General features: G+C 39.7%; 1 protein-coding gene across 1 annotated transcript in view; it reads right to left on the bottom strand.

Moving 5' to 3' along the window:
* Nucleotides 1–11,764, bottom strand: part of LOC101864067 (orexin receptor type 2) — a gene marked incomplete in the record, with an annotated part of 257,738 nt that overhangs the window by 189,744 nt on the left and 56,230 nt on the right. Inside the window, 1 exon segment of the mRNA XM_013082882.2 lies at nucleotides 5,064–6,147. Within this exon segment, the coding sequence (XP_012938336.1) occupies nucleotides 5,064–5,639 (576 nt within the window).

Here is an 11,764-nt window from a genome sequence, read left to right as displayed (position 1 = left end):
AGGGGAGGGGGGAGGGGGGATGACTAGAATAATGATACACTCCCTTTGCGGACATATAGACATTTTGCTACCTCAGAATTACTTCCTTCTATCTGCTCAGTTCCTAATGTGGAGAAATTTTACGTCAAACATTTTGAGTTTCACGTAACGTCAAGCCTTTTCGAAAGTAATTCTTTGAATATTTTGATAACGACTTCAAGTAATCTTACGGTATTGATAGAGCAGATAGATCATTGACTGGTCTCTGACGTCATGGTCACAGTAACTCAAAACGGCCAAACGTGTCAGATAGAGCTTTGTCATTCGAAGGCTGCGAAATGTCATTTCCCTTCATGATGGTCGAATGTATCCGAAATGTTTATGCGACAGTTGGTTTTTGTTTGGGGGGGGGGGGTGGTTGTGCTTATTAGTTGTTTGGGTTTTTTAATGTTTTTTGGGTGGGGGGATTTTGCAGGGTATTGTTGTTGGTCAGGACTGGTTGTTTGCTTCTGTATAGTATGGAAGGGTTTTCCCCCGGGAGAGTGGGGGTGGATGGGGGAGGGGGGGTAGGTGGTGGTGAGAGTTACTAAAATAATGATGAGTCTCAGTTTGCAGGACATGTAGACGTTAATTCTTCGGGATACAGAGCATTAGCTCGCTGTTCTTCATTATCAAACAAACTCTGTGCCTGCATTCTTCCATACGCCAGCCTTATTATACAGAGTAAATACACACCTTTGTAAGCAGGTTAATGATTCTTATTACCGACGACGTCAGGACAGCCTACTCGGGGTCAGAACTGGGGACATGAGACGTTTTTCCATTGTGCTCACCGTTGAACCACCTGATTCAGGGACCACTATTAACTCTTACATGTTTTTCCATTGTGCTCACCATTGAACCACCTGATTAAGGGACCACTATTAACTCTTACATGTTTTTCCATTGTGCTCGCCCTTGAACCTCTGAGCCCTGCGACAGAACCACCTGATTAAGGGACCACTATTAACTCTTACATGTTTTTCCATTGTGCTCACCGTTGAACCACCTGATTAAGGGACCACTATTAACTCTTACAAGTCGCCAGCCTTTTCCTGCTTTGTCGCAACATGTTCAATTTGAAATGTGAATACATCAGCATTTATTTCATTATAAAAAGACTTTTTTCAAGCAACAAGCAAGTATTACCCAGCAACATTTATTTATGAAAAGAGTGAAGATTTAACACAATATAAGGGTGGAGTTGCAGCAGCATCTTGTCAGTTGTAGATATGCCGTCTTCTAAAAGTTGAAGAACTTTGTTTAGAAAGCCATTTCATCTTTATTTGCGCTGCAGTAGCAAGCCTTTTCGTCATGCACGCAGAGGACGTGAGTTTTATTCCGAGTAAAGAAATGTATTTCTATCGAGGGTGTCAGTCTTTCTGCTTTGAGGCTGTGTCTCACTCAGTCCGGGTTGGTCCTGACACGCAGGGTTGAAGTAACCCGCCTCTTAAATCACCGGCAAAAGTGTAGCGATATAGGCGGGTTTTTAAAAACAATGGATCGCCTTCGTTTGAAGGCCAACTTGAACAACGGTAAAAGAAACACTTTCAATCCCACCCAGACTATTCCAAAAATAAAGAAAGAACCCTGTGTATGACGCCTGCCGATCACTGAAAGATTTATCTGGAGAACAACGGTTTGTACTACAAAGCCAAAGCTTAAAAAAGAAACGAAAAAATCTTTGAAATTGCATAACGACCCTGAAAACAAAATCCTCTATAGGATAACGTTTTGAATGGGCTTACGATAGCTCAACGCGGCATGTGGAAACCTTCTGTTACGATAATATAGAGAGAGAATTTTTGATGAATCAGCATGGACCTCTGTATTGCGAATGCCTGTCTAATCCGACAGGAATGTTAAAAGTAATCTATGTAGTGATCTCCTTCGGGTTGTATTGTAGACTCTATTGTGTACATAGCACTGACTCTGCGCCAAAGTGGATAACTAGCCTGCGTCTGGCTACAGAATATATGAAAACAATGTTTTGACGGTTGGAATTATGTGTAATGTACCTTTGATGGAAGTTCACTTTTCACAGTTTTGTCAACGGGGCACCGACATACATACTCAAATACTGATGATACAAACAAGAAAACAGTGCAACAGGATAGATAAGTAGATAAGTAGGTAGGTAGGTAGGTAGGTAGGTAGGTAGGTAGGTAGGTAGGTAGGTAGGTAGGTAGGTAGGTAGGTAGGTAGGTAGACAGACAGACAAAAAGACAGGCAGACAAATGTTCAGACTGACAAATGTTCAGACTGACAGCTAGATACCGTAATAGATAGATAGATAGATATATTGCTGTCAGTTCCTTTATCTATTCTGTAAGCGTCTTTCGTCTTTGTTACGAACTTTTTTGTGTGTAATATAACCATTAGCTGATGCAAAAAACGTGGATGCTTACAGAAAGGTAGGTAAACAGAGAGAGGAGAGTCCGCAGAACTAGACCACGAAGCAACACCTCCAGCTGTAGACATAGATCCAGGCTAGTGAATTACTGCACGGAATGGAACAAGTTTTATGGTTTCGCCTTGAAGCACCTCGACAGCGAAATGCCTGCTGGAACCCGGTGCCAAAAGTTCTCAGTAGCTTGTTTATGACAATGTGAAAGACAGCGTTTCCAAAGGTCAGAACATAATTGCAACGGCTGTGTCCCCCGGGGTCTTTAATATTTATATTCTGGTGGTGGCGACCTTTCTTCTCTTTTCAGAAGAAACCATACACTTTTCAGCTCTCAATTTTGTAAATGAAGGTATAGCATTCAATATTCTTTTGAAAAGCACGAAGCCGGATTTTCTCGTTTTTATTTTGTTTTTTAAGCTTACGAATTAATAACACAGTAGGTTTAGTTTTTGCCATTATTTTGTACAAAATTGTTCAATGTAGGTTTTTTACACTCTCATCTACACGATTCATGATATTGATGAGGCGGGCTCCAACCCTGCTTGTTATGCCACAGGGTTAGCCTGCTCGTACACGGACACGTAGCAGAACTACCGAGATACTCCAGAACTACCGAGATACTCCAGAACTACTGAGATACCCCAGAACTACCGAGATACCCCAGAACTACCGAGATACCCCATAACTACCGAGATACTCCAGAACTACCGAGATACTCCAGAACTACCGAGATACCCCAGAACTGCCGAGATACTCCAGAACTACCGAGATACTCCAGAACTACCGAGATACTCCAGAACTACCGAGACACCCCAGAACTACCGAGATACTCCAGAACTACCGAGATACCCCAGAACTACCGAGATACTCCAGAACTACCGAGATACTCCAGAACTACCGAGATACTCCAGACTTATTCTCTACACAGGAGGTGGACTCAGGTTTTCTGCGTCCGATGACGGAAAGCCTGACCACTACACCACAGACACCAGTGGTGCCAGTTTGAACTCCAGTTATTTGATTTGTAGAAATCTGGCGTCTTGTGTTATTCCACTGGTGTCTGTGGTGTAGATAGTAGGCCTGAGTTCGATTCTTTGTGAGGAGAATTTTTATCGAGCGTTTCCGTCTGTCTGCTTGGATGTCGTATACCTCTTTCAAAAGACATGCTGACTCACTTTGATTGCAGCTTCTTAAAATATGTGTTATTAAATTGCTGTTCCGCTGTGAGATTTGCTTGAAGCCAAATTAGTAGAAAACAAGATTCAGAGGTCACTTTTCCTCCATTGTGCAAGTTTCTCAAGTGTTTTGTTTTTGTTTTCATGCACTCGTGTTTTTCTCTGTCCTACACGTGTCGAACAAAACATACAATGAAGCAACAAATTGTAAACCGCAGGTCGTTTCCTGTTGTGAGGTTTGTTCTCAGCCAAATTACTGGAAGCCAAGCAGAAACGAATAGACGAGTGACAAATGTGCAAGTATTTTCTAAGCATTTGGGTTAAACCAACTTTAATTTGATTTTGTCTTGACGTCAGTCCGAGCATGTTTACACGTTTGGTTAATGCTAACACGATTAATTGTTATTCTGTTGGGGAAGTAACAAAAAAGGATTTTGAATACAAGAACGGTTGGATAAAAATTAAGATAGGACGTGAGAAAGGCACACAAGCGAGAAAGAGAGAGAGAGAGAGAGAGAGAGAGAGAGAGAGAGAGAGAGAGAGAGAGAGAGAGAGAGAGAGAGAGAGAGGTGGAGGTGAGGGAAAGCGAAAAAAACTGACGGATGGTGGGAGGACAAATTGATTAAACCGAGGGACAGGAGAGAAGGCGGTATAGAAGAAACATAGTATGGAAGGTGTGTGGGGGTGGTGGACGCATGGGCGATGACGAAAGTTGACAAAGAGAATATATTCAATATTCTATCAGTGTTTGATCGTAATATTTCTCTCTGGAGTGAGGCTCAAACGGCGTCAGAGAATTTGTTTTCGTTCTTCCAATGTTGCCCTTTTCAACCCCAAGCACGACATATTGTAATTTTGCAGATTATCGAGATGGTTAATAAATCTCCGTCCCTGGAAATATGTATATTATATTATATATATTATACATATATATATATATGTATAATATATATGTATAATATATAATATATTATATATTATAATATATATACATATATATATATATTTATGTCTATTATTCATTATATCATATTATACACACACCCACACACACACACACACACACACACACACACACACACACACACACACACACACACACACAAACACACACATCCATACACACATATGCACACATTCACAATCACAAAGCGCACACACACTCAGACAACGACAAAACAAACAAACAAACAAACAAACAAACAAGCAAACACGCAGAAGACGAGGACCATCTTCTTGACCTGAGCTTCCTTTCCCTAAACCAAGTGATCAGTCTTTGTAAGGAAAGAACAAAGCATTACAAAAAGAGACAAGATAATCAGTCTTTGTAAAGATAGGACAAAGCAGAGATATAAAGAGACACAGTCATCGGTCTTTTTGAGTACAGAACAAAGCAGACAAACGAAGAGACAAAATCGTCAGATAGATATAGCATCTTAGAACACGATGACATGACGACTGACCTGCAGACACTTGACGAGCTTGCACATCTCCGGTCCTAGGTACCAGATCCCAGTGATGTCTTCCGTCATGGTGGGTGGCAGGCATATCAGGATCACGAGGAAGTCAGCCACAGCCAGGTTCACCAAGAAGATGTTGGTCGCGCTGCGCATGCGTGGGTTACGCCAGACGGCAAACCAGACGAGGGCGTTGCCCATAAGGCCGACCACGAGAACAGCAGCAGAGAGGATGATAAAGATCCAGTGAATCGCAGCCGTGGCCTCTGGGGTGAGACCATCGTCCTGGTAATAGTCGTAGTAGTCTCCTGTGTTGTTGTCGGTGGTGGTGCTGTCAGAGACGTTGTTGATGGAGATGGTGGTGATGCTGCTCAAGAAGGAGGAGTTATGGGTGGTCATGCCATCTTCTTGTGTCGGTTTGACGATGTGGGCGTGAGGCCGCGGGTTGTGGTGGTGGTGGCGATGACGTGTGTCTGGCACATGGTGAGATGGTTCTGTTGGATCTCCGCCTGACGCTTTGGCTTCTAGCACGCGTGCCATTAAAAGTGGGAGCAGTGTTGTGCCCTGGTACCCTTGTGCCATTGTTTCTAGATCTTTAGTCAGAACACAATGTACTGTTTATGTGTTGCTACTTGTACGCCTTGTAAAGCTCTCAGAGGCAGTGATCTTTAATTGGGGCCGAGCAATGTATAAAACTTATATGTTATTATTATGCTAGCTACTAGGCCGTTCCTTGAGGTACTTACTGAAGCCAAGTAAGTGGATGTAGCGCCACGTTGTCCTACTTCTTTCCTCTCCTTCTATTACTCATGTCGGTCCGGCTTTGATTTTTTCAGCACTAAAGAAAAGTTTTCTTGTTTTCGTGCAAAGTTCCAACAAACTTTGGAATACCCCAAATCTTCAAGATCGTTGAGGCTTCAATCCCCTGAGATCTTGAGGTCTCAAAGTAAAAAAAGAGGGTTTGTGGTTATCAGAGGGAGGTGAATTCCCTCTCTTTCTGAGTAATCCACCAGAGTTTCTGTTCTTCCTCAGTAATTCCTCATTTCCATTTTGATCCTTTTGGCTGTTCTGAACTTGTCTTTTCTCTCACCTGAAAGAAAACGACAACAAATGAAAATTAAACGTCATTTCTTTCCACAGATTCTAATTCTCAGAACAGTTCACCTCGCCATGGAAATTAGAATCTCTATGATACCGATTGTTCAGTTTTCACCCAACTTTCAGTAAATCTTCATGACAACCACTGTCAGTTTCAATTTCCTCAGAACGTGAAATTCTAGAATGGCGTCTTTACCGTTCAGTAGAATGTTGTGTATGCAAGTGTCACCAGAGAGTTTGCCAGTGTTTGTGGATAATCTACTGTTATATAGAATGGGATTGGGGAGTGTAAAGAAAACACTCACTGCGAATAAACATTGGCGTGTCTAATTAAAGATAATCTTTAAGTGCAGACAAACACTTCGTTTATTTTTTACACAGAGGAGATTCGTTTGCGATGGACCGGGTGTCTGGGGTGTAAATCGTTTGGTTCTACACTTTACACACAAGAGAGGGGAGTTCGATTTGCTCAGGTATCTGGTTTTCCCTGCTAGGAATCATTGTCAGCCCCAGTCCGAGGTAGCCACGGTAGGCTGAGAGTTCGTTGCAAGTCGCCTGTTCAGAAATGTTCTATTATTCTGTTGAAGTGGGCGCACAGAATATTATAGTCAGTTCAGTTACGGCAGATGACGTTATGAAATCTGTTTAAATTCGGAGTATTGGCCGACAATAGTTTGATTAAATCCAAACTTTATCATTTCCTGAGTGGTTGTTGTTGTTGCTGGATTTTTAAAATTTTAGCTATCTAAATTTGATCTATGCGAGCGTGAACTACTTAACAGACAATTCCCAATGTAGGGCACATCCCTAACCAGCTAACCCCTCCCCGAGTTTCTCATTCTTAACTCATTGATCCTTGCAGCAAGGGTGGAACTCATCAACAGACAACAGATTGAATTACCCTAGCTGATAATTTAGCATCTTCACTTCTATGCCATAATAAAAAATCCGTAGGGTTCCTGTGAAAGAAAGACTTCATAGGTGGTTTTCAAATGTTGAAAGGTGAAACATGAGGTGTAGTAAGGGGAATGAAATGATGGTACTCAGCATCATTATGTTCTTGTTTTCGATGTTGATGACAGTGCGTTCTACTTTAAGATATGGCACGATGTGGTATTAGATGTTATAATGATTGGGAAGTGGCAGGTGCTCTGGTGGGGTTTGCTCCGTCTTTCCTTTCAAACATCTATTGTCAGCATAACTCCTCCTTTTCTCTGTATGTTACTCTCTAGATACACTTTCTCTTTGCGACACTCATACGAGCATGACATATTTGTATTGGAAGTGCAGAAATACGTTTACTGAAACAATAGAGATGATGAGACATTCAGAGCATTTAATTTTGTTCCAGCCATTTGTTGTGTTTGGTTGTAGTCACAAATATTGAGGTAAGTAACAATAAGAGAAAGCATTTGTATAGCGCAAATTCCCGCTCAACAGGAAGCTCTACGAGCTTTGCAATCTATATTATTACCCCAGCAGGCCTGATAGCGTTCTCAAATAGACAATCCTGGGAGGCATACAGTGCAAGCTGCACTTTTACTAAAACACGAACATGCTGACAAGTGGAGGGGAGGACAGTCTTCTTTTTATTTATTTTTCTTGCTCTTTGGTGAACACGTGCGTATGTTTTTCTCTTTTCTTTTGAAATGTGTTCGTTGGTGTTGGAGTTGGAATTATTGATTGACGGATTGATCATGTTTAAATGTAGACAACGGTAAAGAAAGTCCACATGGTCTATTCAATTTGATGTTGGGATGGCCTGTCTTCAAAGAACGTGAGTTGTACTGACGTGGTCTATCAAATTTGATGTTGGGATATCTTGTCTTTAAAGAACGTGAGTTGTACTGACGTGGTCTATCAAATTTGATGTTGGGATATCTTGTCTTTAAAGAACGTGAGTTGTACTGACGTGGTCTATCAAATTTGATGTTGGGATATCTTGTCTTTAAAGAACGTGAGTTGTACTGACGTGGTCTATCAAATTTGATGTTGGGATATCTTGTCTTTAAAGAACGTGAGTTGTACTGACGTGGTCTATCAAATTTGATGTTGGGATATCTTGTCTTTAAAGAACGTGAGTTGTACTGACGTGGTCTATCAAATTTGATGTTGGGATATCTTGTCTTTAAAGAACGTGAGTTGTACTGACGTGGTCTATCAAATTTGATGTTGGGATATCTTGTCTTTAAAGAACGTGAGTTGTACTGACGTGGTCTATCAAATTTGATGTTGGGATATCTTGTCTTTAAAGAACGTGAGTTGTACTGACGGCGGTACGCTGACTACAATAAGGGAGGAAAGGTATAGACATTCATACAACATAAGTGAATACAGCATAAATGATAGAAAGACACACTGAAAGAACAAACACGCTCACCATTTACACACACAATTTCTCACACACACACACACACACACACACACACACACACACACACACACACACACACACACACACACACACACACACACATACACACACACAAATGCACGCGGGCGCACATAGACTCACCCACTCATACATATGCATACAAGTTAGTGTTTGTTTCGTCAATCCTGCTGTAATGTTTGTGTCATTGTTGTTGTGGTGTTATCATATTTGTTGTTGCAATGCTGTTTTCACTGTTGTAGCCAAGTTGTCTCCTTGTTGTTATCTCACCTTTATTTAATTAATGTTGTTGTGGTTTTATCATAATTGTTGTTGCAATGCTGTTTTCATTGTTGTAGCCAAGTTGTCTCCTTGTTGTTATCTCACCTTTATTTAATTAATGTTGTTGTGGTTTTATCATAATTGTTGTTGCAATGCTGTTTTCATTGTTGTAGCCAAGTTGTCTCCTTGTTGTTATCTCACCTTTATTTAATTAATGTTGTTGTGGTTTTATCATAATTGTTGTTGCAATGCTGTTTTCATTGCTGTAGCCAAGTTGTGTCCTTGTTGTTATCTCACCTTTTTTTAATTAATGTTGTTGTTGTTGTTGTTGTTGTTGTTGTTGTTGTTGTTGTTGTTGTTTGTGCTTTTAGTTTTTGCTGCACTCCCAAAAGTTGTCTCGTTCTTTGTTTTTTCTTTTTGTTTTTGTGTTTTTGTGTTTTTATTTTGTTCATGTTGGTTTTGTTGTTTAGTTGTTTCTCCTAGTGATGGAAGACAAAAGAGGGGCAGCATAGATCTATTTGATTTTTAGAAACTCTCAGCATTTAATTATCCCGGTTATTAGAAAGTCATCAAATTTCAATCAGAATAAAGGAAAAGATAGGGAAATAAAAATAGAAACCAGTGAGAATGGAACAGAGAGAAAGATCTGTGATAAATATAACTAGATGTGAAGCAAAAGAAAAACACATAGCACTTTAAAAAAGGACAAAAATCGATGAGGTCATCAGATATATTGAAATCACATTACAGGATGATGTCTTTCCCACTAATCTATTCTGTTCGTTTTCTTGATTAAAAAAAAATAATTTCAGATTCCCAGGAGTTAATCATCTGTACAATATCTAGGTTAATTGAATGGCATAACGTTCCCGTCATAAGACAGATTAAATTACGAAAGTTAAAGTTCAAAGCATTTGAAAATAAAGAAAGGCGATAAAAAGGAAATATGTGGTGTAAAAGAAGAAACACCGTAGTTAGAACAAAATTGGAATAGAATCGATCTGGTCAATAAATATAGTGGAATCGTATAAACAAGTTTTTGGGTGGGTTTGGGGTTGTTTTTTTAAGGAATATGATCTGGTCTCTGGTTTGACACGTCTGCGGGAGTTTCTGTTCTATTTGTATTTTTGTTTTGCTCATTTGTTTTTATGTCAATTCCCATAGATCTTGGTTATTTGTGAATGATTCTATCTTTTTTCTCCAGTTACATCTTTGGTCAGCTCAGGGGAACTCAGTAAACGACGCTGTGTCCTGATCACCCCATTACCTCTTATTTTAAAAAAAATATCTTTTGCATATTGATCTAATTTCTCTGTCCGTCTGTCTGTCTGTCTGTCTGTCTGTCTGTCTGTCTGTCTGTCTCTCTCTCTCTCTCTCTCTCTCTCTCTCTCTCTCTCTCTCTCTCTCTCTGACAATCCAATACCCTGATAGTGACAATATGGACAGAGTATTGTTCTACTTGAAATACTACACATTAAGACAACAATCGCGGCTCCCTGTGATACAACAAAGAGACTTTTATTACTGTGGGTAGACCTGAGATCGTGTACCTCCGTTTTGTTACAGTTCAATTGCTCCATTGCTTGGCGACCCGCTATACTGTTAAATGTTTAAAACTTTCTGTGTGATTGTTGAGAAGGTGCGCAGAATCTGAATTTTCTCTTCCTTCTACTTCTTGAAGACGGCAAAATGTCTTTCACATCTCAGAGAATGCTAGGAAAGTGCAAACGTCAAATTGTCACATCTCCAAAAGTTTTACTTCTGCACATCAACATTTATATTATATTATATTATATTGTATTGTATTATATTATAGTATATTGTATTATATTATATTATATTATATTATATTATATTATATTATATTATATTATATTATATTATATTATATTATATTATATTATATTATATTATATTATATTATATTATATTATAGTATATTATATTATAGTATAGTATATTATAGGAATGCAAACACAAAGTTGAAGACAAAACATGTAATTGTAATAACACAAAAAACAGGAAAAAGTATACACGAGTGTCCAAGAAACTGTAGTTTGTCTCTTCCTACTTGCCTTTACAGTGAGCATCCCGCGGATTTCATTGTGGGTTGTTTTTTTTTCATTTTTCTTAATTAATGAACTGTAGAAATACAAGAAAGTAACAGGAAAAAAACCCGGACACTCAGTCAATTTCTAATATGTTGGAAGAAATTCCATAACAACAGGAACAAAACTGGCTCCAATTTAATTCTGTAGTAGATGTTTGTGGGTGCTTTTTGAATGTATTTTAATAACATAGAAATCTGGCCTGTATTTCCCGTTCCCCATTATTTTCGCCTTTCAAAAGATTGCCGTGATTTGTTTGTACTTACTTGTGTTGTATTGTCTGAGCGTGAGCTCTGGCGTGATTCAGGGGCTCGATTTAGCGCTCCATTGGACCCAGTTTGGTTCTAGATGAAGGACAAGTGAGGAAAGGTGCAATGTGCGCGAGAGTGGTATGTTACGCTTCATTTGAGTAAAAGTTTAGAATAAAGAAAAAAATAAAGTACAAGATACGATACTGTTTGTCATTTCCAAAAATAGTCCGCAAAGTTATCGAACTGAAAAAGCAGTCAAATATTTTAGAAGTGTTGAACACGGGAGCGTCTGTACACTTTGTTACTGAGGTGGAATCATCCTAGAAAGTTGTTGAAAGGGCGACATTTTACTGCAAGATCACCGAGTGTCGTATACACGGGAAAACCTGCACAGCGTGTAACGAGATCGCCGCTCTTTGTGAACATGACGCAGCCATTACCCTTTACATGCATGTGCAGCACACATTTCCGGACGCAATCGGCTGTTCCATCGCATCGACACGCGTACCTACAAGAAATGAACAAAAGCTCCCGAGAGTATCAATGGGAATGTTGTCTTATGTACCACCTGTTCGAGCAGCCGTTATGTTAATGTCG

This window comes from Aplysia californica, unplaced genomic scaffold (assembly GCF_000002075.1).
Source record: "Aplysia californica isolate F4 #8 unplaced genomic scaffold, AplCal3.0 scaffold00198, whole genome shotgun sequence".
NCBI lineage: Eukaryota > Metazoa > Mollusca > Gastropoda > Aplysiida > Aplysiidae > Aplysia > Aplysia californica.
The sequence above is the reverse complement of the archived record's forward strand: the minus strand, read 5'-3'. Positions and strand labels throughout refer to the sequence as shown.